Source organism: Neofelis nebulosa, chromosome 16 (assembly GCF_028018385.1).
Source record: "Neofelis nebulosa isolate mNeoNeb1 chromosome 16, mNeoNeb1.pri, whole genome shotgun sequence".
Taxonomy (NCBI): Eukaryota; Metazoa; Chordata; class Mammalia; order Carnivora; family Felidae; genus Neofelis; species Neofelis nebulosa.
The window spans coordinates 29,284,226-29,310,986 of record NC_080797.1 but is presented as its reverse complement, the minus strand read 5'-3'; the positions used below and the strand labels follow the sequence as shown (position 1 = coordinate 29,310,986).

At 39.1% G+C, this 26,761-nt stretch overlaps 2 protein-coding genes across 8 annotated transcripts in view; one reads left to right on the top strand and one right to left on the bottom strand.

Moving 5' to 3' along the window:
* LOC131496945 (uncharacterized) overlaps positions 1 to 26,761 on the bottom strand; it is a 53,705-nt gene that overhangs the window by 19,284 nt on the left and 7,660 nt on the right. Inside the window, exons 2-4 of the mRNA XM_058702822.1 lie at positions 11,733 to 11,750; positions 10,229 to 10,304; positions 9,647 to 9,947 (exon numbers count right to left, since the gene is read on the bottom strand). Of these exons, the coding sequence (XP_058558805.1) occupies positions 9,647 to 9,947; positions 10,229 to 10,304; positions 11,733 to 11,750 (395 nt within the window). The remainder of the gene's footprint in view (positions 1 to 9,646; positions 9,948 to 10,228; positions 10,305 to 11,732; positions 11,751 to 26,761) is intronic.
* Positions 9,876 to 26,761, top strand: part of TANC2 (tetratricopeptide repeat, ankyrin repeat and coiled-coil containing 2) — a 364,297-nt gene continuing 347,411 nt past the window's right edge. For 6 of the 7 annotated variants that reach the window (XM_058703494.1, XM_058703493.1, XM_058703491.1 and 3 more), the window contains exon 1: positions 9,876 to 10,011. The gene's annotated coding sequence lies outside the window, so the exon portion shown is untranslated. Of the gene's footprint in view, positions 10,012 to 10,282; positions 10,392 to 26,761 lie in introns of those variants that run through there. The other variant, XM_058703487.1, reaches the window with a different exon arrangement.

Sequence of the window (26,761 nt, the reverse complement as noted above, 5' to 3'; positions counted from 1 at the left end):
AGATACTCACACACATACATGCACACATACTGATACCCTTAGCAGGTTTTTTAATCTTTTTTTTTTTAAACATAAATAGGAGCATACTCTACCTCTTGGTCTATCACTTGCTTTTCCATTTAACAACATATATTGGACATCTTTCCATGTCAGTACATATAGATCTACCTTATTCTTTTTTATGCCTGTATATCATTCTTTTGTTAAAAAATTTTTTTAACAGTTATTTATTTTTGAAAGACAGACAGAGACAGAGAGGGAGCAGAGCAAGGGCAGAGAAGGAGGGAGACACAGACTCTGAAGCAGGCTCCAGGCTCAGAGCGTCAGCACAGCGCCCAATGCGGGGCTCCAACTCAGGAACTGTGAGATCATGACCTGAGCAGAAGTCGGACGCTCAACCAACTGAGCCACCCAGGTGCCCCTATGCCTGTATATCATTCTATGGTATGGATATACTATATTTAATCATTCCCTAATGATGCATATTTCCTATATTTCAAATGTTTATTTATGATCAAGAATGATGAAATAACTCTTATACAACATTTTTGTGTACATATAAGAATATTTGGGGGGATGTATTCTCAGAAGTAGGATTTATATTTTGAAATAATTTCAACTATACAAAAAAGTTGCAAGTGTGGCGTAATAAACTCCCCTATCCTCTTCAGTTCAATTCCCCACTTGTCATCATTTCCTTTGCTCGTCTCTTTCTCCACTGCTCCACATATAAGTTATATACATACAATATTTTTCTAATCCATTTGAGACATCTGATCCATTGTGGGCATAAAGCCCTTACTTCTAAATACTTCGCCATGCACTTCCTAAACACAGGGCATGCTCTTATGTAACTTTAGCACAAGCATCCGAATCAGGACATAGGTATAGAACTTTGAGTTCATGTCAATTTCTCCAATCCAACATCATAGAGTTCATTTTAGGTTTCTCACTTTCCACATTTGTAACTCCCTTCTCCGACAGAAAACCGCTTTCACCAGCCTCCATGTACTTCTTCATTTGCCCAATACCCTTGAATAGGACAGATCTCCCTGCCATGCCAGTTATCACCTCTGCTCCGCCCCTACTGCCTGCTGCTTGCTTGGCTCCAGCTATCCCAATCTTAGCCATGTTGGCCTCCACCATGCTGGCTGCTGCCTTTTCAGGCTTTGGCCCTGACCATGCCAATTGCTGGGTACGGGAAGTTAATTATTTTTGAATGATGTGATATAAGAGATATACCTTTCTGTTTTCTTTAAATGAATAACCAATTGTCCCAACACCTATTCTCAATTATTTGAAATGCTTTCACATGTGTGTGTGTGTCAGTAGCTAAGGATCTATTCTCATTCAATAATCTATTCTACTTATGAGCCAATATGACACTTTAATTACTGTGATTGTATAACATGTTTTGATATCTGGTAAGAAGACCCTCATGATACTTTAAAAAAAAACCAGTCTAGCTATTCTGAAGTATGTACTCTTCCAGATGAATTTTAAAATTAGCATGTCAATTTCATTAAAATTCCTGGTTTTAGTTGGAATTACACTGACTTCGTAAATTATTTGGGTAAAACAGCGTCTTTATAATATTGAGTCTTCCTATCAGGGAACATGGCATGCGTCTTCATTTATGCACTTTTGAAATTTCCTTCAGTGAATATTTAGTTTTCTTTGTGTGAGTATTGAACATATAGTTTGTTCCTAGGTTTGAAAAATGGTGTGAGGTGGCGTTATTAATGCGATCTTTTCATTTCATTTTCTTTCTATATATTTTATACATCATTGAGATTATGTTGCATATACAATTCTGTATTCTGTTTTTTAACTTAATATTTTGCCATACAAGTTTCCTAATTAAAAATATAGTTTTATGGTCCCATAATTGTCCAATAAATATTTATGTGTCATAATTTATTTAACCATCTTTAAGGCTGGTAAATTAGATTGCTTCTGATTTTTAAAATGCTAAATACTACCATGATGAACATCTTTGTGCATAAATCATTGATCTATTTTGGATTATTTCTTATAATATATTACTATAAGTAATATTTCTCTATCTTATGCATAATATATTCCCTGAAAAGTCTTGGATGACATAACAGTAAAGTTGAAAATAACTTCATACTTGTTTAAAGTTTTAATATTTTGCTCTTATTCAAAGTACTTATTCTCACAAACTGGTCCTGCATTCTTCCTCTTAGTCACTTTTTGGACATGGTTAGAAAGTAACAAAATAGGGCATAAACAATAGCAGTGTCATAACCCAGGTTGATGCAGTGAGAGTCTGTGTGGGAAAAAAAACCATGTAAGACTGACCATGGAAGGCCATTATCTCCTTATACTTGCACCTTCTGCCCTTACATTCTTTCTTTGGACAGTTCATTTGTACACCTGACTTCTTTACATTTTTCAGTGTGCTATATAAAATCTCTCACATCTTCACAATTTTATTATGTGCCTTATGGAACTATTTACATAAAGCTGAGTGCTGCATAACTCAGGGAATGTCTTTATACTGAATGTAATTTAATTTTCTTGATTCCTCAGGGTTAATATAGAAACAATTTTTAAAATTTCTTCCCCGAGGCCTATGGAAGCATGTAGGACTGTTTTCTCCTATGCTAAAGGCACTAAATTGCTGTGTTTTTTGATCATGAATTCAATTTTTATGCCTTTTTTTCTCATCTCTCTCTGCCCTGTTTAAGACTTCCAGCTTTCTCTTTTCACCGCTATCTGCATGTCTGCATGCGATAGTTTCTCCTCCCTCTTCTAGTTTACTGCTTTTAATTTTTTATGAGTTTGGAAACCAGATTGCCAGGTCTTTTAAAATCGAATCCAAGTAAAAATTAATAGCCTCTGAGAAAGGGCTTCAGTGAATCTCTAGCAGTAATGAGTATGATGTTTAGGGCATGGACTTTGGTGATTTGTTTTGTTTCTGTGGAGGTCTTTTTCCATCCCCTGTATTTCCCTGGGTCTTTTCTGTGCTCCAGATAGATGAGATTGTCAGATAATCAAGTTCCACATAAATGAAGTTCCATTACAATGGTTACATTGGTAACATTAAAATGCCTCTTTTTCTTTTCCTCTGCTGAATTCTGATTCTCCTGAATTCTTTCTTTTGTTCCTTTTACACTGTGTGTCAGGTTGGGTTGACTAAATCTGACAAAATGTTAATTGGGCCTCAGATGTGTGAGCTAAGGTCCAATTGAATCGAAACCTCTCTATGTTTCACACCAACAAAACTACAATTCCCTTATATTAAAAAGAATAATTTCTTATCTAAAGATTCTTTTGATTAAAAAGAAATAGAGTGTATTCCATTATATGAGAGAAAGACAAGTTACACAACTCTACCATATTCTTACGTTTACTTTTACTCATGGCTAATTGATAAGGGCTGTGGTACTAAACCAAGATTGTGTGGTCATTCTCTGTAAAGGCCAATCATTCTCCCTTTGCTTCTAATGGCCTCTCCTAATAGTTATTAACAACCTTGTAACTACTCAGGTGCTTTGAGTGAAGGTCTGGCAGGTTCAATAAAACCCGTAGAATATTGAAGAATCAACTCAAATGTCATGACTTATTAATGGTGGGTCAGTGGCCTCATCTTTTGTGTTGGGTACAATAAATACCCTTGATGATGATAATAATATTTTTATGAGGATTAGATTAAATAATGTAGCATATACAAAAAGCCTAGGCATAGGCCTATTATACCGAATGATAATAGTCCATAGAGACTTGCTATTTATATGCCAGGTACTTCCACATGTAACAACTTAATCTTCACATCAACCCTATAAGATGGGTATAGTATTTAATCCCCAAGTCACAAATAAGTAACCTGAGATCTAGAAATGTAGAATAACTTTTTTGAGGTCATACATTTAGTAAATAGTTAATTTAGGATTTGGGCGCAGTCTGGGTCTTAGGTCCTTGCTCTTAAATACCTGTGCTATCTATATTCCCTGTGCATGAATATTCATTTTCTACCCTTTCTTATCTAAATTCCACCAGTTTACTGGTCTATTTCCACTTGGGTGACTTTCCATTATCTTAAATCAAGAATTCTTACCTGGAGCCCATGGGTAGGTTTCAATTAATATCTTTGACTTCTGAATTAATCAGGACTCTCATATATAAATGGCAGAAATGCAGCTCAAAGAAGCTTAATCGTGGTGGAATTTCAATAAGGGACTAGGTTATCTCCTGAAATCCAAGCATAGAAATGTGATGGATCCATGGCCTCAGATGCCATTAGGGTATGTTCTCTCTCTCACTTCTGACCTCTGTTTATCTCTATAAGACACTCTCTTCTCTCATTCTGCATTTAAGCATTTTCCCTTTCTCAGGCTCATGTGTTAGGAAACAGATCAGCCAACAGCTTCCATACCTTAAGCTACTAGGGAAAGATTGATTTGATCCTTTGAATATAAAGTACAAAAATTCCAGAAAGGGCTGTGATGGGCCAAGCTTGGGACAAGAGTACTCTGGCTGTTAATTCCAAGGGTATTCATCACAAATACATAGCATGTATAGGTATGAATAATTTTTTTCCTAAAAGAGAGGATCCATTGATTCCATCAGATTCTTGAGTGATTTGTAATTCAGAAGCAATAAAGTACTACAAACACAAAATATGCCAACACCATCTTTCTGTCTTCATTTTCAAACCAGTCCTTCTGACTCCTCTGCTTTTGTCTTCTAGACAGTCTTGTCATCTTGCTGTATTTTGCTTTCTCAGTCTTCTTTACCCCCGCATCCAGTTATTCAGAAAGTTGCTAATTCTTCCCACACAATGGTTATTGGAACTATTCTTATTTCCACTGCCACAATTCTTGACTATCAACTGTCACCTTCTTTAGCTCATAAAATAGTAATATCTTCTTAACCATATCCTTATCACTTGTCCTTCCTTGCTGAAATCCACCCATTAGACAAAGCTTTGAACACTGTCTTCTTGTCATTGTTCTGCTCAAAGACTTCACGGTGCCTCCTTTTCTGGGCAATACTCTCTGCAGTTCAGTCCTGGTCCAGATGTTGGTAAGATGTTACCAGATGTTTTATCTCTTAATAAGTAAATACCATTCTATTCATCTACACTTGTTGCTTATTGGCTGGTTTTTTTTTGTTTTGTTTTGTTTTTGTTTTTTTTAGGTTGCATCATGTTTATTTGTAGTTCACACCAATGCTTGTCTTTGTTAAGAAAGCAACTAACCTCCAAAAGGGGTTCATTCTTTGACCTAAGAGTTGTTATACTTATTACCTGTTTTAAACTTTTGTTGATTCTCTAGGGCTCTTCCTGGAATAGTCCTTCCTTCTTTCCATTTACATATTTTTCCCATTCTATTTTCCTCAAGTAGCAGTCCCATATCATTCCAGTCAAAGTTATCTCCCTCCCTTTTATGAATTGTTACAGAACTGTTTTACCCATGTTTTGGCAATTTAATATTTAAATGTTTAAAGCATTTTGTTTTCTAAATAGATTAGGAGGTTCTAGTAGCCAAGACATCTCTCAAACTAGTTAAATATGCTCAGTGGCACTTAACCACAGTTATATGCATACAGCAGGCACAAATACTTGTCAAGTGTTTATAACTGTCAGTGTAAAAATATATGGAATTTTGTTTCTTAATATTGTACATGAATTTTTCACTTTCCAAAAAAGAGATTTACTAGAAACTTTTTTTAAGTAGTAGCTCCTCTGTGTGGAAATACTTTTAAGTGTTAGTCTTGAAATTATTAAATATTCATCAAAAGACCAAGATGGGAGTTGGTGAGGAAAATGTTGAAGCTATTGAATTAGAAGTTATCAACTACAGATAAAAAGAAATCAGATTATGAAAAACAATCAATGAGAAAAATCTCTTTTACATCAACTTTTCAGACATACCTTTCATTGTGTAATATTGTTCACATTTTTAAAATGATGTATTCTGTGTTCTCATTTATATTTTATACAGCATTATCCTGAGGGTAGCTGACAGAGGACAAAGTTTGTTTGGGTTGATTGTGACTCTGTTCACCATTCAGTGTGATCTTGAACTGGTCATTTAACCTCTCACCACCTCCCCTGGCCCCGAGATAAAACTGAGATAATACTGATAGGATGTTGTGAGAATTAAATGGGGTAGTATATATAGGGCATTTAGTAAAGCATTTGCAGCCAGTAGGCAATCAATCAATGGTGGTCAATGGTTGATGTCACTATTCTTTATTCAACAGGGAGAGAAATGAGGGAAAAGGGTAGACAATGTGAGCCTGATGGTTTACTTAAGAGACTTAGAGTTGCCATGGGAAGACATACGCAGAGGTGAGTGTGCAGAGTTGAGACACCAAAAAAGGGCAATTTAACTGCTATAGATGGCACTGACAAGTTGAGCAGTATAGGGTAAGGGTGGGCTAATTCATGCACATTTGCATGTTCCTCTTACATAGCACACGTTATGTTTCCAAATTTAAGTTATAGACAATATTATCATCTTGACTAGAATGGGTTTTTAGTAAGTTAAAAAACAGCATTCTCAGGATTTCAGGTATCACTGACAAAAAGCAAATCAGGAGAAGAGCTGAGAATAGGGGTGGCTTCTCTAAACAATGTTGCTCATCATCCCTACAGCACCCCACTACCCTTACCTCTGTCAGGGACAGAGCATTTCCTCCATGAAGTTAGAGCACGGCAGCAAATTGCAAGACTTAACAGCAGTACTATGTGGAAGAGAATGGGCTGAATAGAATCATGTTGGATGATCAAGACAGCAAGGCAGTGAGTTCATTCAGTGGGTACTCACATTGCTCAGTGTGAACATGGGATTTGGGAAAGGTCAGCCAAAGGAAATGGAGACTGATCTTTGGGACTATGATGAGGATAGTGAGTCAGAGTTACTCACTTCATCAGAGCAAGAGACCCTGTGGGTCACAGCTATGAGAGCTTACTGTGGGAAAATCCAATAAAGAGAGCTCTGCTGCTAAAACTGAACAATTACAGTGTTTTTCTAATTTCCAGGAAAAATGGACTTAAAGGTTTTCATTTTGTGAACTGTTATTAAACTTTTGGTACTTCCTACTTTGTGAAAAGTTGCAAACAAATTTTAAAGGAAAAACACAGACCTATTATTTCTTAAAAATGCACTTTAAAAAAATATGTGCGAGATCTGCATAAACATAATACAGCCAGATTCAATGCTAGTAAAATTGTGTCATGTCCATATGGCAGAATTAAATCTATCAATACTTCATGGGGTTCCACAATGAGCACAATAATTTCTAAGTACTGCCACCTGAACTAGTTTGAAAACTGACACATTACACCCCTGACTGCCTTTTGTTATTTCTTGCAGGAAGGGAATGTTATTAGCTTCAGTGAAACTCACAGGCAAAGGATGACGTACAAAGCAATCTTTAAAATAAAAAAAAAAACCAACAACAAAAACCAAAGGAAAATTGAATAGAGTAAATCTGAGTGTAAGAAGAATAACAATAGCTACTGCTCACCTAAACACTTACTGCATACCAGGCTCTGTGCTTAGTATTTTTCAAAGATAATTTCATTTAATTTCTACAATCTTCCTGTGAGGTATCATCACCCACATTAAGTAGATGAAGAAAAAAAAGCCTTGGAGACTTAAGGTCACACAGATGGTAAGAGATGGGTGACACTGAGATTTAAACCCAGGTTTCCAGACTCGAATCATGATGATGTTGTAGCGCCTCTTTGTGTGTATGAATAAATCTTTTTGCATGTATATTAACCCTTGTAGTCATTAGCTAGATCAAGATATCAAACTTTTCTGCCAACAGAGAAGGCTCCCTCCTGCCCTCTGTCAATTCCCCCATTAGTAATCACTACTATGTGTTTACCGCCATAGATACATAGGTTATTGCTAGAGTAATCTAAGTTTTTGGCGTTATCACCAAAAGATTCCGTATACTGGGGTGCTTGGGTGGCTCAGTCGGTTAAGAGTCCTACCTTTGATTTTGGCTCAGGTCATGATCTCATGGTTCACAAGATGGAGCCATGCATTGGGCTCTGTGCTGACAGTGGCAGAGCCTGCTTGGGATTCTCTCTCTCCCACTTTCTCTCTCAAAATAAATAAACAAACATTAAAAAAAAATCCATATACTAACCCTTCACCTTGCCATTTTAGCTGCAGTATTCAAAGCTGTTCTAGCTCTAACTTTTCAAACATTCACTGTAGAGGGTAGCTGTTGGGAATGGCCTCATATGCAATTTCTTGTATTAGTTGAGATAATACTAACGAAAAAACCCACAAACTCCTGGATGAAGTAGATTCAAAGAACTGTTAGCAAACAGATAAAACTATCTTAGAGACACCACAGACATAGGTTCCTCTCCTCGACTGAGGTTAATTTGGGGTTTCTATTTCCAATCATGGCGTCTCATTAGGACAGAGATGACCACGAAAGGTCTTCTCAGTTTATGGAAGGGAAGATTAGCCAGGCAGACTACATAAGAGTGATTGCGTTGCATCATCTTACAGCACACGAAAAAATATCTTCCACCGTTGATGTGGTTTTATGATGCAAGGGAAAGGAAAAAAGGAAGAAGATCCAGGTGGAGGGTAATGGGAGTAAAACCTCCCGGGAAGCTTTAATGTGGTGGCTTTCAGGGCCTTGCGCACTAGCTCTTAAAACCACATCACTTCTTGTCCAGCCTGGCAGGGACAGAGGCAGCCTCACAACTTCACATCAGGCTCCCAAGCCATGGTTGGTGAAATTTCAGCAATTGTTCTAGATAACACAGTCTCCCTTCTCTCTCCTCCCTCCCCACCCACCTGCTCACCCATCGCTGGTTTTGCACCTCATTCTGATTGCCGCCACAGCCAACTGTGGCATTTGAAGCAATTTACAGATTACAATTGAGCATCAGGCAAATAATGACCGACATATGCAGGATTTGAGGACTCCGGGAGTGAGGTGTACGTAAGGTGACTGAAGCGGGGGAAATCTAGAGGAACGTTCTGGCCATGAACGAGGGAGGACAGGCCCAGAAGTGGGCGCACGTGACAGCAGCAGCACCTCGAGAGTGACATCACCCCTTCGGGGGCGGAGCCGAACTATTTAGGGCCTTGTCTGCTATTGAGCTTCCATCCTTCTTCCCCACCAAATGCCCTCGACCCCACCGGTCAGAGCCCCCTGAGGAAACGAGAAATGCCCAGACCTCACAGAGCGGCAGAATCAGGGCCCAACCTCTCCGCCCAGGGAAGGGTTCGGTTTTCACTCTCGTTCCCAGCCGCTCCCCACCCCCAAACTGTGGAGGGGGCGGGGGCGCGCGCGCTCCACCACGCACGCGCCCCCACGCACGCGCTCTCCCTCCGCGCTCGCGCTCCTCCCCACCCGGGCCCGGAGGGGGCGGGGCTGCGGGCGGCCGGGGAGGGTGTGACGCCCCCGGCGCGGCGGCGGCGCTAGCGAGCGGCCGGCCGGGCGCGGGTTGCTGGGCGCGCTGCTCCGGCGGGGCCCGCTGGCACAGCCGCCTCGCGAGAGCCGCCCGCCCGGCTAGGGAAGCTGCGAGCACTCCGAGCGCCGGGCTCGGGGCTGCCGGCGCTGCCCTCCCGCCGCCGCCCTCCGCGCCTCCTCCGGACGGCCCCGCCCCCGTTCCCATCCCCCTCGCACTCACCTCCTGGCTGTGCCGCGCGCGAGGCGGAGCGAGGCGCCTGCCGCTGCCGCCGCCGCTGCCGCCGCCGCCACCGCCGCCACCGCCACCGCCACCACCACCGCCGCCGCCGCCGCCGCCGCCGCCGCCGCGCTTAGGGGCGAGAGCCTGCACCCGCGCCGCCGCTGACAGGACGACCGCCGCGGGCTGCGCTTGCCCGCCTCGAGGCCCCGCCGCGCCTTTCCGGGGCGCAGATCCACCGCGGGCGTCGGAGCGCAGCGAGGTGCTCTGGGAATCGCGGGCGGCGCCGGCGGGCGGCGCGGTCCTCACTGGAGATCCCGGGGACTGGGGCTTGACCCCGAGGTGCAGCGAGCCCCTCAAAGCGGCAGGTAAGACACCGGGGAGCCGCGGAAGGAGAGGTCGCCTCAGTGACAGGGGCGTTCGCCTTCAATGCCTCCGCTCCAGGGAGAGGGGCGGGGGCGAGCGGGGAGACAGCGAAACGGGCAGCGAAGTGCCTCCGGTGTCCAAGGCGTGGGGAAGGTTGGCTCCAAATGTGGCACCCAGGGTGACTTCAGATAGGACCGGGGTTGGTTACTTCAGTGTCACCGAAGGTGTCAAGGAATTTGGCACCGAGGAGAGTCTCTGGATGACGGGGACCCAGGATGAGATGCGAGGCAGATTGCTAAACGTGGCAGAGAATGTGGTGCAGAACGAGTTGCAAAATGTGCCCCCAGAATGCAGCATAAAAAGTAGTTGTGAAATGTGCCAGGTAAGGCGCAGGGTGGGTTGGCCTGTGTGGCATTGAAATTCATGGTAGAAGTGTTATTAGTGATATTAACAGTCTCTCCTGGGAAAGGGGATGTAGTGTAAGAAAAGATTAATAGGCTCATTGCTAGATATTTTATCACAGGAATTCGAGAGGAGCTGTGATATGCTATTTTTTTTGAGATATAGTATGTACCCACGTGAAAGAAAAAAAAAAGCATACTGTATCTGGTTGTGAGATGGAAAAATAGGGCTAAAATAATTCCAGGTTTCGCCGTCAGCTTGTAGAGCTGTGATATAATTGTATCCTGTCCTTTATTTCAGTTGTGGAATGTTTAAAATGGGTTTCACAAAACATAAACAATGATAATTAACATTAGGAAGATTGGGTGTTTTGGGTGTCTTTCACTCTATTCTCTGCCCTCTCCAGGAAAAGAAAAACAATAAACAAACAAACAAAAAAACACCCCACCACATCTTGACCATAATTCCGAGTTCAAGATCATTAGGCAAAGGGATTTTTTTTTTCTTTTTCTCCTATGTGTCTCTGTCTTCCTTTTCACACAGGTGAAAATATCTGGAATGAGGAAAACAAAACAATATGGTGAACAAAAGGGATAAATTTTCAGGCATTTTGAGGGGTTGGAGCCAAAAGCTATTGCAGTGGTTAAGTACAGTGAATGACAGTAGTGATATATTCTTGCATGTTTTTGGTGTTGGGGTGGCAAGACAGGGGGAAAAATACAGTAAATGTAGCCTAAAAAGCAGCAACATGGATACTGTCAGTGGAGCACTTCTTGCAGCGTTTCTCAGGTACATCATCTTAGGAATGAGAGCCCAAGAATCAAATATTAAATATTCTTTCTCTCTCTCTGTCTCTCTCTTTCCCTGTAAAATTACCCACATGCTGCGAAACATTGTGACTTCCATTTAAGAAGAACATCTGCGTTTTGAGAGGATTGTCAGAAAATAGCTGGAATTTCAGAAGTAACAAAAGATAGTTGAATGAGCTGTGTAATATAACTTACACATGTATGTCCAAGGAGTGTCTGTGTCCTGTGAAACCAGCAGAAATATCTGGATGTGTTCATTAGGATATAGTTAATGGTTGAGATTATAGTGTTTTATGTTGTGACTATTGTAGAAAAATTGAATTACTTGCCTGAATGTTGTTCTTATAATAACAGTAAGTAGTTTGCCAGATAATCTGAAAATCCATACTGATTGGCTTCCTCCTGGATGCACAGTTCAGCCACTGAGGGATCATTTGCTTCAAAGACAAAACTGGATTTTCCTTGGTGATTAGTATTTGGGTTTTAGTGTTTTCTGTAGATACGTTACTCACCTTGAGGCGATGTTGGGGCTAAAGCAGAGAGGAGAGGGCCAGAAGAGAATAAAGAGCAGTTCTGTTGGGTCTTCCTGTTTTGTTCTGACTGGAAGCCGTGTGTACTGCCACCCCCTACTGTCTGTAGGAAGAGGTGTTGCAGAGCCCCATTCTTTTCTTGTTATCACTGCCCCCTTGTGTAAGGGAAGAAATTGATAGTTGCACTTGGGAAAACTGCTCTCCTACTGTTCTTGACAGGGGTGTTACGTGGATCTCTTAGTGATCTTTTCAGAGTTGCAGGGCTTTAAACTTACTGTCAATTAGGCTCCAGATTTGATGTCTGTTTTTAATAGTATCTAGTTTTAGTCAGTAATTCAAATTTCTCAGAATGTTTTCAGTTTGGGAAGATGGTGGAGTATTATCACTAGTAGGAGAACTACTGGTGATGGCTCACCCTTATGTAGCACCTACTCTGTGCCAGTCCTGTTACACGTGTTTTAACCAGTTTCAATGCCCTGTGAGGTGTGTATGGTTATTTCCATTTTCTGATGAGAAACTGAAACACAGAGATGTTCAGTAACTTGCATAGGACAGTCAAGAATCAGCTTTAGCTAGCAAGCAGAAGAGTTGAGTTTCAATTCAGTAAGTAGTAAGATGCATAAATATTAAGCCTACAAATATACCAAAATTACAGTTACTTGTAGTATGAACATTTCTCTTCTGGAATTTATTTTTGTCATTTATCTCTGGAATTATGAGTAGAGGAGTATCAGTGTTTTTTATGTGGTTAAGGAGATGTTTGTGATGGAGGTTGGTTTTGGGGGGAACTTTAGAGGTAGAAAGTTACTTTCAGGTAGGTTGGTTTGTGTGTGTGTGTGTGTGTGTGTGTGTGTGTGTACATAGTGTGCAATAAAGGTTTACTGGTGCTTTCAAAATTTTTTTTAATGTTTATTCATTTTTTTTGAGTGTTTATTCATTTTTGAGAGACAGAGACAGAGCTTGAGCGGGGGATGGGCAGAGAGGGAGGGAGACACAGAATCCGAAGCAGGCTCCAGGCTCCCAGCTGTCAGCACAGAGCCTGACGAGCTGGAACTCATGGACCTCGATATCATGACCTGAGCGGAAGTCAGACACTCAACCGCTCAACCAACTGAGCCACCCTACTGGTGCTTTTAAAGAGATAGTACTATACGCACGCACACGCACGCATGCACACACACGCACGCACACACAACTAACTACTGTCTCTTTAAGAGCACCAGTAAATTTACTGTAACTTTCTCAAGGAAAATTAAGAAGGAATTATCTATTTTTTCTATCTATTCACACTCTTACGATCTCTATTTTGTTATTAAAAAGATTTTTTTTAATATTTATTTTAGAGAGAGAGAGAGAGAGAGAGCGCATTAGCGGAAGAGGGGCAGAGAAAGAGTGAGACACAGATCCCAAACAGGCTCCAGGCTCTGAGCTGTTAGCACAGAGCCCAATGCGGAGCTCGAACTCATGAACTGTGAGATTATTACCTGAGCCAAAGTTGGATGTTTAACTGACTGAGCCACCCAGATGCCCCTGATCTCTATTTTATTTTAAAAAGTAACAAAAATGGATTGGACATATATGTATATTTTACTGTTTCCATCAACAGTTGTTGGCTTAGATTTTTCTCACACTTAAACATTTTTTTATATATATTACATATGAACTAATATTTATAAAAACGTGTAAAGAATATCACCTCTTCTACTTGTAACAATTATTTTCTTTTTTAAGCCAAACTGCCATTCTGTGATTCACATGTCTCATATAATCAAACATTTCTGTATTTTTGTATACATGTGTTGTTAAGGGAATGCAAGGTAATCTACTGATTATGGCTAAGACTTATTCAGGATGTATATTTATGTACTTTAGTATATTTAATAAATTGTCATAGACTTGATCATGCTGTGTATTTTAGGTTGGTTGGTAGTTCCTTTTAGTGTACTTCACTTATAAAGCCTAATTTGATGTTTGCATCTTTATCATAAGGTTGTTTTTTGAGTTTATTTATTTTTGAGAGAGAGAGAGCACACGAGTGGGAGAGGGACAGAGAGAGGGAGTGAGAGAATCCTAAGCAGGCTCCATGCTCCATGCAGAGCCCAACATGGGGCTTGATCCCACCACTGTGAGATCACGACCTGAGCCAAAATTCAAGAGTCGGACGCTTAACCAACTGAGCCACCCAGGTGCCCCTGTTTTCGTATTTTCTGAATGACTCTCTGTGCATTATTTTGAATGGGGAAGAAAGTAAGCCTAGAAAGAAGTACAGTAATCCCCCCTTATCTTCAGAGGATACATTCCAAGACCCCAGGGGATGCCTGAAACTGTGCATAGTACTGAACCCTGTATATACGATGTTTTTTTCCCTATAAATACATACCTATGATAAAGCTTAATTTATAAATTAGGTATAGTAAGAGATTAACAATAATAAAATAGAACAGTTGAGCCTGGGTAGCTCAGTCGGCTAAATGCCTGACTTTGGCTCGGGTCAGATCTCATAGCTTGTGAGTTCGAGCCCTGGGTCAGGCTCTGTGCTGACAGCTCAGAGTCTGGAGCCTGCTTCAGATTCTGTGTCCCTCTCTCGTTCTGCCCCCTCCCGCTCATGCTCTCTCTCTCTCTCTCTCAAGAATAAATAAACATTAAAAAAATTTTAAAAATACAATAAAATAGAACACTTGTAATAGTATGTTGTAATACAGTTGTGTGAATGTAGTCTCTCAAAATACCTTATTGATTGAATTCACTCTTCTTGTAATGACATGAGACGATAAAATGCCTGTGTAATGGGATGAAGTGATGTAGGCAGTGTGATGTGGCCTTAGGTTACTATTGACCTTCTGACTAAGTATCAGAAGGAGGAGCTTCTAGACTGTGGGTGGATTAGCAGGGACTATTGTACACTAAACCAATGCTAGTTCTAAAAAGTGAATATCAGGGTAGTTGATACTGATTAGATGTAAGGTAGAACAAGTGTGCCTAAAAGAAATGCATCAAATTTCTTTCCTTGTCATATTTGTTTCCTTTACAATATAATTAAAATTGAATTTCTGAGACATACTGATTAGGCATAGTAGTTGAATGTACTTACACAGAATCACAGAATGTTAGCTGGAATATTTTTACTCAGGATTCCAAGATTTTATTTCAGGGAGCTAGAACAGGCTGTTGCAGATGGCTGTTTGCTGTTCCAGTACTAGTCTGACCAAAGTAACAAATATAAAATAGTTTGGAAACTAGTTTAATTATTTGGACTTTTTTTTCCCCTTTGTGAATGAATTGAAGCTCAGCGTTGTCATATCTGCTGAGTGCCTGTAGTTAACAAATACTATTATTATTTGGAGAGAAGGCACTATATAAATATACTGTATAAATAAATAGTCTTTGTTATAATACCATGAAAACTGTCACTTGGCTTGTTTGAGTAGCATCTTTTGTATTACATGAAAATTGTTTACAATAAAAAAATGAGGGGCTCCTGGGTGGCTCAATCGGTTAAGCATCCGACTTTAGCTCAGGTCATGATCTCATGATTTGAGTCCAGCATTTGACTCTGCACTGATAGTGCAGAGCCGGCTTGGGATTCTCTCTCTCTCCCCCTCCCCCGTGTGTGTGTGTGTGTGTGTGTGTGTGTGTGTGTGTTCACGTGTGCACTCTCTCTCAAAATAAACTTTAAAAAAATGAGTTGAGATGTTTATATGATGATGGAGGGTACCTATGCCTGGTGAGTCTCTTTAAAATTCTCTGGAGGGGTACCTGGGTGGCTCAGTCAGTTAAGTGTCCTGCTCCTGATTTCGGCTCATGTCATGATCTCATGGTCGTGGGTTCTAGCCCTGCATTGGGCTCTGCGCTGACAGCATGGAGCCTGCTTGGAATTCTCTCTCCCTCTCTCTATGCCCCTCCCCTGCTCGCTCTCTCTCTCTCTCTCTCTCTCAAAATAAATAAACTTAAAAAAAAGAAGATTCTATGGAAAGAAATAGGTTAAAAAAAAGAGCTTAAAGATTTATAGCTTTATTTTTCCAGCCAATGGCCCTTTTCCTTTCTTTTAGAGGTATTTTATCTCGAGTATTTAAGATTCCAGGTAATATTAGATGGAGAACAAAAAATTGGGGCCTAAATTTTAAAAGGTTAACCAGGGTAAGGTTGCAATAAATGGAAAAAGTTTCTGATAGGGATTGTTCTTATTCCAGAAATCTCTAAGTAATTACAATACCACAATTATTTCTGGAAACAAATTATTAGGTCAGTTTATTTTATTTAACAAAAATATAAGTCTTTAGAAAGTTGTGTTTGTGGATGTTTTTAGTGTGAGATAAGTTGCTTTTTTATGGGCCACACATTACAAAAATATCTTATTATGTTCAGCTTCTGTTTGTCCTTGAATAGTTGAAGGTAAACTTGACTGAGTTTAAGAGACAAAAAAATTAAGTTGGTATTAGTTTTAATCATGCTTTTGCTTTACCCTTTTCTTCCCCATAATACTAACTTCTGCCTTTATCCAGTGCATAGTATATATATCCTATCTCTCAAACCTCTTCCTTTTTATCAGAACTTGAGATATTCTGATGTCATTTATTTTATTTTTTTAATTTTTTTTTTTTAACGTTTTTATTTTTGAGACAGAGAGAGACAGAGCATGAACGGGGGAGGGGCAGAGAGAGAGGGAGACACAGAATCAGAAACAGGCTCCAGGCTCTGAGCCATCTGCCCAGAGCCTGACGCGGGGCTCGAACTCACGGACCGCGAGATCGTGACCTGAGCCGAAGTCGGACGCTTAACCGACTGAGCCACCCAGGCGCCCCATATTTTTAAAATTTTTTTAATGTTTATTTTTGAGAGAGCAAGCGCACGTGTGACCGAGAAGGCAGGGGAGGGGGAGAGAGAGAGGGAGAGACAGAATCCGAAGCAGACTCCAGGCTCTGAGCCATCAACACAGATCCTGATGCGGAGCTCAAACCCATGTGAGATCATGACCTGAGCTGAAGTTGGAATGCTTAACCGACTAAGGCACCATGTTGCCCCTATTCTGATGTCATTTAAACTGAGTAGTTGCATTATAGTGAATAATCTTGTTGGTATGTTTAAAAAAAATCCATTTGCCCTGTAGACATCTTTACTTTTTAATGTCAAATTTATGTACCTTTTTTCCATAGGTACTTTGCTGCCAGAGTGATCTTTCTAACATGGCCATCTGATCATGTCATTCTTTTCTTCAGAATCTTATTGTGGCGACTCATCACTTAATGGATAAAATGGAAACTCCTTAGCAAGCCATGTGAGGTCCTTCATGATGATCTGATCTTTGCCTCCTTTTTAGACTCATTGCCTGCCTCATTCTTCTTCAAAGTTCTATGCATCAGGAGATATGTGTGGAGAAATATACATACATATACACAACATCAAGAATATTATTCAGAGTAACTTCTGGACTGTCGTTGAAACAAACTCTAAAGATAAACCAAATTTTATTCCTTATTTATTTCCTGAGTTGGGGGAGGAAGATTAGAAGGTTCTCTGTGTGAACTGTAGCTGAATTATTTTCACTGTATTATGGGGGTTGGCAAACTACAGTGCATGGGCCAAATGCAGCCCAATGTCTGTTTTTGTCTGACCTGCAAGCTAAGATTGGTTTTTTTAAAGTTTTAAATAGTTGAAAAGATATCAAAAGAAGAATGCTTTGTGACATGTGAAAATTATAGGAAATTCAAATTCACACCCTGAAGAAAGTTTATTGGCATATTGCCATACTCAATCATTTACATGTTGGTTGTAGCTGTTTTCTGAGTATAGCCACAGAGTTAGGTAGTTTCTAAAGAGACCGTATAGCCCACAAAACTTGAGCATTTACTATTTAGCCCAACTAACTGATACTAACTTTATTAACTGATAAAAGTTACCAGTCGTTAGTTTATACTATAAATGGTCATTGACTATCATGAATTGGAGATAGACCAACTATGTCTGTTGAAGGCCTTTCAGGGCATAATTGCTTCTGTCTATCTACTGAGAAAAGATTGGCTACTTTGCCTTCATAGGGATTTATCTGACAGTCTCCTGTTGTGTCTCCATTTGACACCCATATTATGTCTAACTCTGAAGAAATTTCTTCCAGAGTATATTAATTGACTATTCTTTTTTCTCAAAAGAGGTATCCCAAGTGAAGAGTTTTAGAGCATGGCATATAAGAAGATTTTTCTTTTTCCAAGTCTCTCATATGCATATTTTGCATTAAAAAAGATCATTGTTATATGAAAAAAACCTTGATTTTTAAAATATTAGTTTGCTATATGGATACCTTGTGTTTAAGGTTTATGAGTTCAGTTAGATTACTTATATTGGAAAAATTGGGGGGGGTTATGCAGTATATTAACTCATTAAATCATTTGCTTAAATATTTATTGACTACCTGCTATGTATAAGTAGTTACTTTTACTATTGTAGTCTTTCAGTTGAAGATGGACGTTTCAAATTCTTACTTAATAAAAGCTAATAGTGTAATTCAGAATTCTGTGTCCTCATATCCATTCTGCCTCTGGGGAAAATATGGTTTAAGAAAATCCAGTGTATTACAGTTTGTCACTTCCCTAAAGTTTCATTAGCCAGTGTTGATAAGTTTTACTGTTTTCATTAGGTGGCAAGGTATTATGAAAAGGAAAACAGTGATTTGTACATTCCTTCTTATAAATACCAGCAAGTGTTGCAAACCTAAAATTCACAAAGAAAAGTATATAAACAATAGTAATGGACAGTTTATTCCAGATACCTTTGGACTAGGTATCCTTGTTTATTTCCTTCCTCTAATACTTGCATTATCTAATACTTGCATTATCATATCTGATGATATCAGTTGACATCTCATTATAGAGATTGACAACTTGAAGAAATATGGCAACAGGTTTTTATTGCCATGGAAACCCCTCCTATGGATCCAGCCTTATGAGTGGATTAGTTAGTTATTAAACTTGGAAATGGGATGGGGTATCTAGATGTTGTGATTCAATCATCTTAGCCATAGAGAATCTGCCTCAGATCTTAGTCAATTCCTTCTGCCTAAATGAAGGAAGTCTCTTCTTAGCACTTTGCAATCTTGGGTTGTGGGGTCCCACAATGTCTAGCCCTAGCTGCTGAAATTTGGTAAGGCAAAAAACTAGTCAGGCTATGGAAGCTTAATGTGTATTTGTTGTTACTCTAGAATTAGTTCTGTTCAGATCCCAAGGAATTCTGTAGGGCTCCCTCGGATTGGGAATTAGGGTGAATGAAGGTAATTCGTTTTATTAGGATATGTGGGATGAAGATTTACTACATAATCAGAGAATACATACAGCATCAGAGAATCTTAACTCTTCCTTTTTAGGGTTTTGAAGAGGAAGAAAGACTTCCTTTGGAAGTTGTTACAAACATTCCTTTATGATAGGATGACAATACTATTTATGTAAGAAGCTTTTGAAATTCTACAATCATGAGACCCATTTTATAGTAGAACATGAATTTGAGAGTTTTTGAATCATGAAAACATTCAAATTATTGCTCTGTCACTCACTAGATGTATGAGGGGCTAAAATCTATCTTGTAGGGTTTTGATGATGACAATGAAATAATCACTGACAATCCTTAGGACCATGTCTAGTGCTTAAGGAATGGTAATTTTTATTAGACCTTGGAAGGCGTCCTGAATTTCTCTTTTTTGATGTGTGCTTGACCCAACTCCTTTCCAGAGTGTTTTACTAGCATTGTCAGTACAGCTTTTCCTTGTCTTGTCTCGCTCTCCTTTTCAGCCTTGCAAGGCATTTAAAAGACCCATGGTTAATTCAGCTACTGATTTATTTTGTATCCTGAAATTTTCTTTTATGAAGGATCTGATGAGAGCTGAGAGAATTCTTAAATAACTGTAAACTTTAAAGATTCTTACAGAAGTGAGATGCTGTTGGGCAGACTCCTGGTGTGCATACCTTTTGGGCTGTTTCCCTTTAAGTACCACAGGCTTAACAAAAATTAGTTTTTAATCTCCTCCATAAAATAGCAAACAGTGGCATTTCTTTGAGACAGTGAGCCCAAGTTCTTTTTTTCAATTCGATCACGTAAATGTTTTCAATGTTTATAAACATTTCTCACATTTGTTAATAACTGGAATTTTCTATGATAACTTTATCCATCACCCATGTCACACGTTGGTAGCTTTTTGTAATTTTTCTTTTTTAAAAAGTTGTAGGTGGCAATCAGTTAAGTGGTTGCTACTTTTTTGTGTGATTTGCTTAATAAAAATGGCCTTGTTTATTTACAATGTAAAATAATACATTAGGAAAAGTTTGCCTCTCTTTAGTATAGCTATAACAAGTTAACTATTCAAAATCCCATTTTTTCCTGAGTTTTAATTACTTCTGTGACATTTTGCCCATTTATGCTAATCAGTGTATCATGCATATAATTATTCATTGAGTATTTTTTTTACTCACTTTTTCTTAGTTTTATCCTTATTTGTCAAAATATCCATGAACTGATAAGTTTGTGCTAGTTATAAGTTTGTGCTGGTTATAAAATAAAAACTAGTTCATCCTGAAGTCATCTTGCTTAATGTACTTGAGAAAGACCATTCTTTTTTTTTTATTTTTTTATTTTTTAATATATGAAATTTACTGTCAAATTGGTTTCCATACAACACCCAGTGCTCATCCCAAAAGGTGCCCTCCTCAATACCCATCACCCACCCTGCCCTCCCTCCCACCCCCCATCAACCCTCAGTTTGTTCTCAGTTTTTAACAGTCTCTTATGCTTTGGCTCTCTCCCACTCTAACCTCTCTTTTTTTTTCCTTCCCCTCCCCATGGGTTTCTGTTAAGTTTCTCAGGATCCACATAAGAGTGAAACCATATGGTATCTGTCTTTCTCTGTATGGCTTATTTCACTTAGCATCACACTCTCCAGTTCCATCCACGTTGCTACAAAAGGCCAATTTCATTTTTTCTCATTGCCAAGTAGTATTCCATTGTGTACATAAACCACAATTTCTTTATCCATTCATCAGTTGATGGACATTTAGGCTCTTTCCATAATTTGGCTATTGTTGAGAGTGCGGCTATAAACATTGGGGTACAAGTGCACCTATGCATCAGTACTCCTGTATCCCTTGGGTAAATTCCTAGCAGTGCTATTGCTGGGTCATAGGGTAGGTCTATTTTTAATTTTCTGAGGAACCTCCACACTGCTTTCCAGAGCGGCTGCACCAATTTGCATTCCCACCAACAGTGCAAGAGGGTTCCCGTCTCTCCACATCCTCGCCAGCATCTATAGTCTCCTGATTTGTTCATTTTGGCCACTCTGACTGGCGTGAGGTGGTATCTGAGTGTGGTTTTGATTTGTATTTCCCTGATAAGGAGCGACGTTGAACATCTTTTCATGTGCCTGTTGGCCATCCGGATGAGAGAAAGACCATTCTTATGTAGCTTTGGTTCCAGATTGGATTATTTTGTATTTTTAAATAAATGAACTTCATAATGATTCCTCTCCTTGCTTACATAATTTAATTCTAATTTTGTCTTTGGATGTATTAAAGGTAGACATTTATTAGTTGTCAACAAATGTTAATTGTCATTACTTTTAATCTCCTCACCCTCCCAACCCATTCTAGCTTTATAAAAAATTATAAAGGTAATTCTCTGCTTGCAACCCTGAAAATAAACAAACTAGGGTGAATAAAGGAAAAGTTAGTATTTTCCCTTCCCCTCAGGTCTCTCCCTTCTCTAGTTTTCCTCCTTGGTGTAGCCAACATTAACGAACACTGAGTATTTTTCAGCATCTTTTTCTCACTCAAAAACACATAAGTATGTACACATACCTATACAGGCTTTTTGTAACTTGCTTTATTCATTTACAAACATATCATGGTATCTCTCCAGTGTAGTAAATGGAACTCTAATTGTAAAAAGCTCAATAACATTCTATAGGGTACCACACCATAATTTATTCTGTTGTTATGTAACCAATGGATATTAAGATTCTTTCTTTCTTTCTTTCTTTCTTTCTTTCTTTCTTTCTTTCTTTCTTTCTTTCTTTCTTTCTTTCTCTCTCTCTCTCTCTCTTTCTTTCTCTCTCTCTCTCTCTCTCTCTCTCTCTCTCTTTCCTGTTACAAACATTAGTCCATTCTTACTCATGACCAGAGAAGCAAACATTCTATATAAAATGTTGACAAGATAAAACTAGTAGTATATTTAAAAGATAATACATCAGGGGCATCTGGGTGGCTCAGTCAGTTAAGCGGTTAAGTGTCCGACTTTGGCTCAGGCCATGGTCTCCTGGTTTGTGAGTTCGAGCCCCACTTCGGAGCCTGGAGCCTGCTTTGCCTGTTTTGTATTCTTTGTCTCCTTCTCTCTCTGCCCCTCCCCCACTTGTGCTCTGTCTCTATCAAAAATAAATGTAAAAAAAAAGTTTAAAAGATAATACATCAGTGTTTATTCCAAGAAGGCAGGGACAGTTAAATAGTAACATAATTTAACATATTAACAGATTACAAGATAAAAACTATATGAGTATCTCTCTCTGTTTGGATGAGTTGGAGGACTTTGTATTGTATTTAGACAAAATAGCATAGGGAAATGCCTGCCCATGCAGATAGTAGTCCAAGTTTTGTACAATTCTTTGACCCTCAAGGTGATAAGCAGAAGCCTTTTCTTCCACAGTCTTTGTGGAGACTTTGTGGGGCCTTTCTGCTTTGACCTTGGCCTAAGTACAGGACTTTGGTTGCTAAAGCCTGGTACCTTTGACATATGGAAATAAGTATACTTCCTGAGACTGGGATGGATGATAAGGGTGAGCCTATCCAACTTAGGGCGGGCACTTTTTGTGATCTTGTGTTTGATTACTTTGGGCTTAATGAGCACCTTGTTGGCCTCTGTACTGGTGCTCATTGTTTGGAAACATTGGTCTGAATCATTTTGAGGCCTTTCTCATGCTTGTTGGCAAAATATGCATTCCTTAGGATCTAAGTTTCTTGAAGCTTTCTAGGACTGGTTGGTTGTATATAATACTCTTGGATTTGGCCATTTCTATACTGCCAGCCACAACTCTGGGAGTGGTAGAGACTGGAAAAAAAGAGACCCATGACCATCATAATAGATGCCAGAAAAGCATTTGGAGTAATTTCCTCAGTGGATGTGGCATAATTTCTGAGTTCTTGCTTGAGTGAAAATACTCATCTTTTATCTTGATCAGTGAATGATATCTTGGCTAGATAGTGTTCTTGGATCATCATTCTGTTTTTTTTTTTTCCTGCTTTATAACATGTATACCTTATACCACCATTTTCAAGCTTGTGCAACTGATAAGTTTGATGCCTTTCTCCTTTCTTTATAAGTAACTGGTTCTTTATCTCCCACACAGTCTTGCCACGCTTATGTGGTCTGAGATTATCAGATCTAATCTCATTATGCACTTGATCCCTTTTATATCATGGGAAAGCCAGTACTGCCCATTCATCTTGCATTTCCTGGACTCCTGCCTATATTACTGTATTTTCCCCTTTCTGGTCCCAGTTTTCTCCTTTTTTTTCCTTCTTATTCTTTAATGTTTAGTAGTAGTATAGTAAAATCATTTTAGTGATTCTGAGTTGTTATTCTCAGGTACAAATTGTTCTTTCAAAATGTAGTTTCAAATATTTATTTCAGGAAAGTTTTTTGACATACTGTTTTTACTATTCTGTTTTTTGTTTTGATTTCCTTCTTCAGGGGTTCCTATCACTGTATGTTCCATCTTCTTTGCCTGTTTTCAGTATTTGCCAGTTTTTCTCAAATCTTTTTGATCTCTTTGAGTCTTAAATTTTTCTTTTTTTTAACCTATTTTTCTTAAGGGATTATCTGTTTTTATTCATTCTTGTCTTCTGGAATGATTCTTTCCTTTTGTTTTTAATTATTTTGTGTCATGTCATCTCATTTTGAGTTTTTATAAGTCTTAGATCTATTCTTTCATGTCTTTTGTCATTTTCTTAAGGTCTTTTAGTTCATTTTGAAATGGCATGTTACAGAGTTGATCTTTTATGTGGGCACGTCTTTCTGGTATGCTTTTATTGTCTGTAGGGATGTTGTTATTATTTTAATGTTTATTTATTTTAGAGAGGGAGAACAGGGGAGGGGCAGAGCGCGCGCGCGTGCGCGAGAGAGAGAGAGAGAGAGAGAGAGAGAGAGAGAAGAAAGAGAGAATCCCAAGCAGGCTCTGTGCTGTCAACACAGAGTGCAATGCTCGAACTCATGAACCATGAGGTCATGACCTGAGCTAAAATCAAGAGTCTGATCGACTGAGCCATCCAAGTGCCCCTGTAGGGATGTTATTCTGCTCCTTATTCTTTCTTCTTGTAACTTAGTATATGGAATTGACCTTGATACTTTCTGTGATTCATTTTTATTTGAAATTAATTTCAAAAAATCTTTTAGAAAATGTCTGGGTTCAGGAAATCTTCTAATTTCATAGAGCTTTTTCTGTGATTGTTTTTGTGTAGTGTTAAAAAATATGGTGGCTTGTATTCTGAGATTTCCTGGCCTTACTCTCCTCTAGTAGTTTTGTTTGGACCTTCTCTTTACTTCATCTCTCTTGTTTGATCCCAGTTTTCACCCTTTTGTGATCATTAAACCCTTTCTCTCTGCCTTCTGGAGTTCATCTGCAAAACTCCCTTTGTCTTTAACCTCTTCTCTAAACATGAATACCTTCTTGCTATAAGTAAAACTTCTCCCCTGAGGGCCATACTTCCCCATAGAGTTCTAAAGTGGTGGCTCCTCCTATTGATGTGGGTTAAGTGTTCTCTTTGCTTTCTCATAGTTGCTTCTAGACTTCTTTGGGGGCTCACTGGTACTCTTTACTACTCCAGTTATGATTATTGGTATCTTCAGTATCCATACAGATGACCCTTCTGGTATTCTGTCTTCTTCACTTCCTCTCCTCTGCTGATCTTGTCCTTTGCCTCAGCCGTTTACTTCTGTGGCATATTCTGTGCAGATGTTTTTAAAACCCTCGGTGCATCTGCATTAACTGGGAAGCTTTGAGAAACTACAGGTGCCTAGGACTCACTCCCAGAAATTCTGATTTGGTTAATCTGGGGTGTGGCTTCATATGTTATATTTCACAGTTTTTCAAGGTGACTTTAATGTGCAGCCAGGATTGAGAGTCACTGTTCTAGAACTCCTTATTACCAATAGCTACAATTTTCTATAATATAATTTCTGGCATTTTACTCTCCAACTATCACCTCCAGTGTTTCTGGCTCACTTCTAAGTACCCAACAATCTTGATTCTTTGACCCCACTGGGACCTTTAATTTACCACCTTTTCACTGTTCCTCAGGGCATACATGTCCTCAGTTCCTTTTCTAACTTGCTGAATTCTGATTATAATTGCTCTTCTGCATCTATCCTCAACCCTCTTCATCTCTTTCCCTTGGTTGTTCTTGCCTGGTAAAACCCGATCCTGGTTAAAACCAACCCTCCTTTTTCACACCTGCACACTTGTAGCTGTATATGGCTCAGCAAAACAGTCATGTTGACTTTAAATTCTTAGTACCCAGTGACTTTAACTTCATTTTAGTGCTGCCAAGCTGTCCTACTTTATCATTCTAGTTCTTCCACACCCCCATTTGCTTAGTTGATTATATCTGTTCCTTGCATGCAAATCTTCAACATTTCCCTTTACGTCCTCTCATTCAGCTGGTGACCTTCCTTTCTATTTTATTAAGAAAATAGAAACGTTCTTCCCACCACCTGCATCTTTACCAGTTATTGTGAATTAACTGTCTTTTCTTCTATCGAAGGTCATTCCCACCAATTGTTCCTTTGAGCCCATCCCTTCTTGCCTTCTCAAGGACATTCTTCCTGCAATTCTTCCCTGTTTTTCCTTTTCTGGATCACTGTCAACAGATTAAGAGCATATTGTAATTTCTTTCATTTGAAAGAAATGCTCTCTTGACCTTACTAACCCTTCCGGCTGCTATCCCATTTCTTTTCTCATTTATACCAGACTCCGGAAAACAGTTTTGTTTGCTTTATCCATCTCTCTTTTTTAAATAGTTTAATTAATAGTGTAGAGGTATAATGTACATATTACAGAATTTACTCATTGTAACAGTATGATTTACTGATTATAGGTAAATCTATAGAATCGTGCAGTTATCACCACAATCCAGTTTTACAGTATTGTGATCACTCCCCAAAATTCCTCTGAGCTTATTTGCGTTCCATCTCCATTCCTAACGCTAGCCTTAGGCAACCACTCATCTTTCTGTTTCAATAAGTTGGCCCTTGGACATTCATATAAATGGAATCATAAGTGGGTAGTTTTGTTTTATAATATGCAGTCTTTTGCTTCTGTCTCCTTACACTTAGCATGATGTTTTTGAGGTTAATCCATGTTGAACATGTGTCAGTATGTCATTCCTTTTTATTGCTGAGTATTTTTGCATTGTATGGATGCAAAATGCCATCATCAAATGATGGGCATTTGGATTGTTTCCAGTTTTGGGCTTTTATGAGTAATGCTGCTATAGTCATTCATGTACAAGGCTTGGTGTGGATATATGTTTTAATGTCTTCTGGATAGATTCCTAGGAGTGGAGTTGCTGGGTTTGTGATCCATTTTGAGTTAATTTTTGGAGGTGGTGTGAGGTAAGGATGTGAGGTTTTTTGGGTTTTTTTGTTTTTGTTTTTTTTAATGAATATCCAGTTGCCCCAACACCATTTATTGAAAAGATTATCCTTTCTTCCTATGAATTGTCTTGACACAATAAAAAATGTACATATTACAAAATTTACCCTTTGTTTTTGGGGTATGAGAAGGGATTATACTCCTATGGCTGTCTCACTACTTCGAACTTCCTGTTAAATCCCCAGATAGGCCATTGGGTTATTGCTTGCTCTGAACAGGATGACAGCCTCAGGCTAGGAAATCCGACTGTTCACTTGCCACTAAGATGGCTACTTTAATTGGTAGTTCTATTAAATTGAGTCCTTTGCTGCAGTAGCAGCAAAGCTCCAGGTTTTCT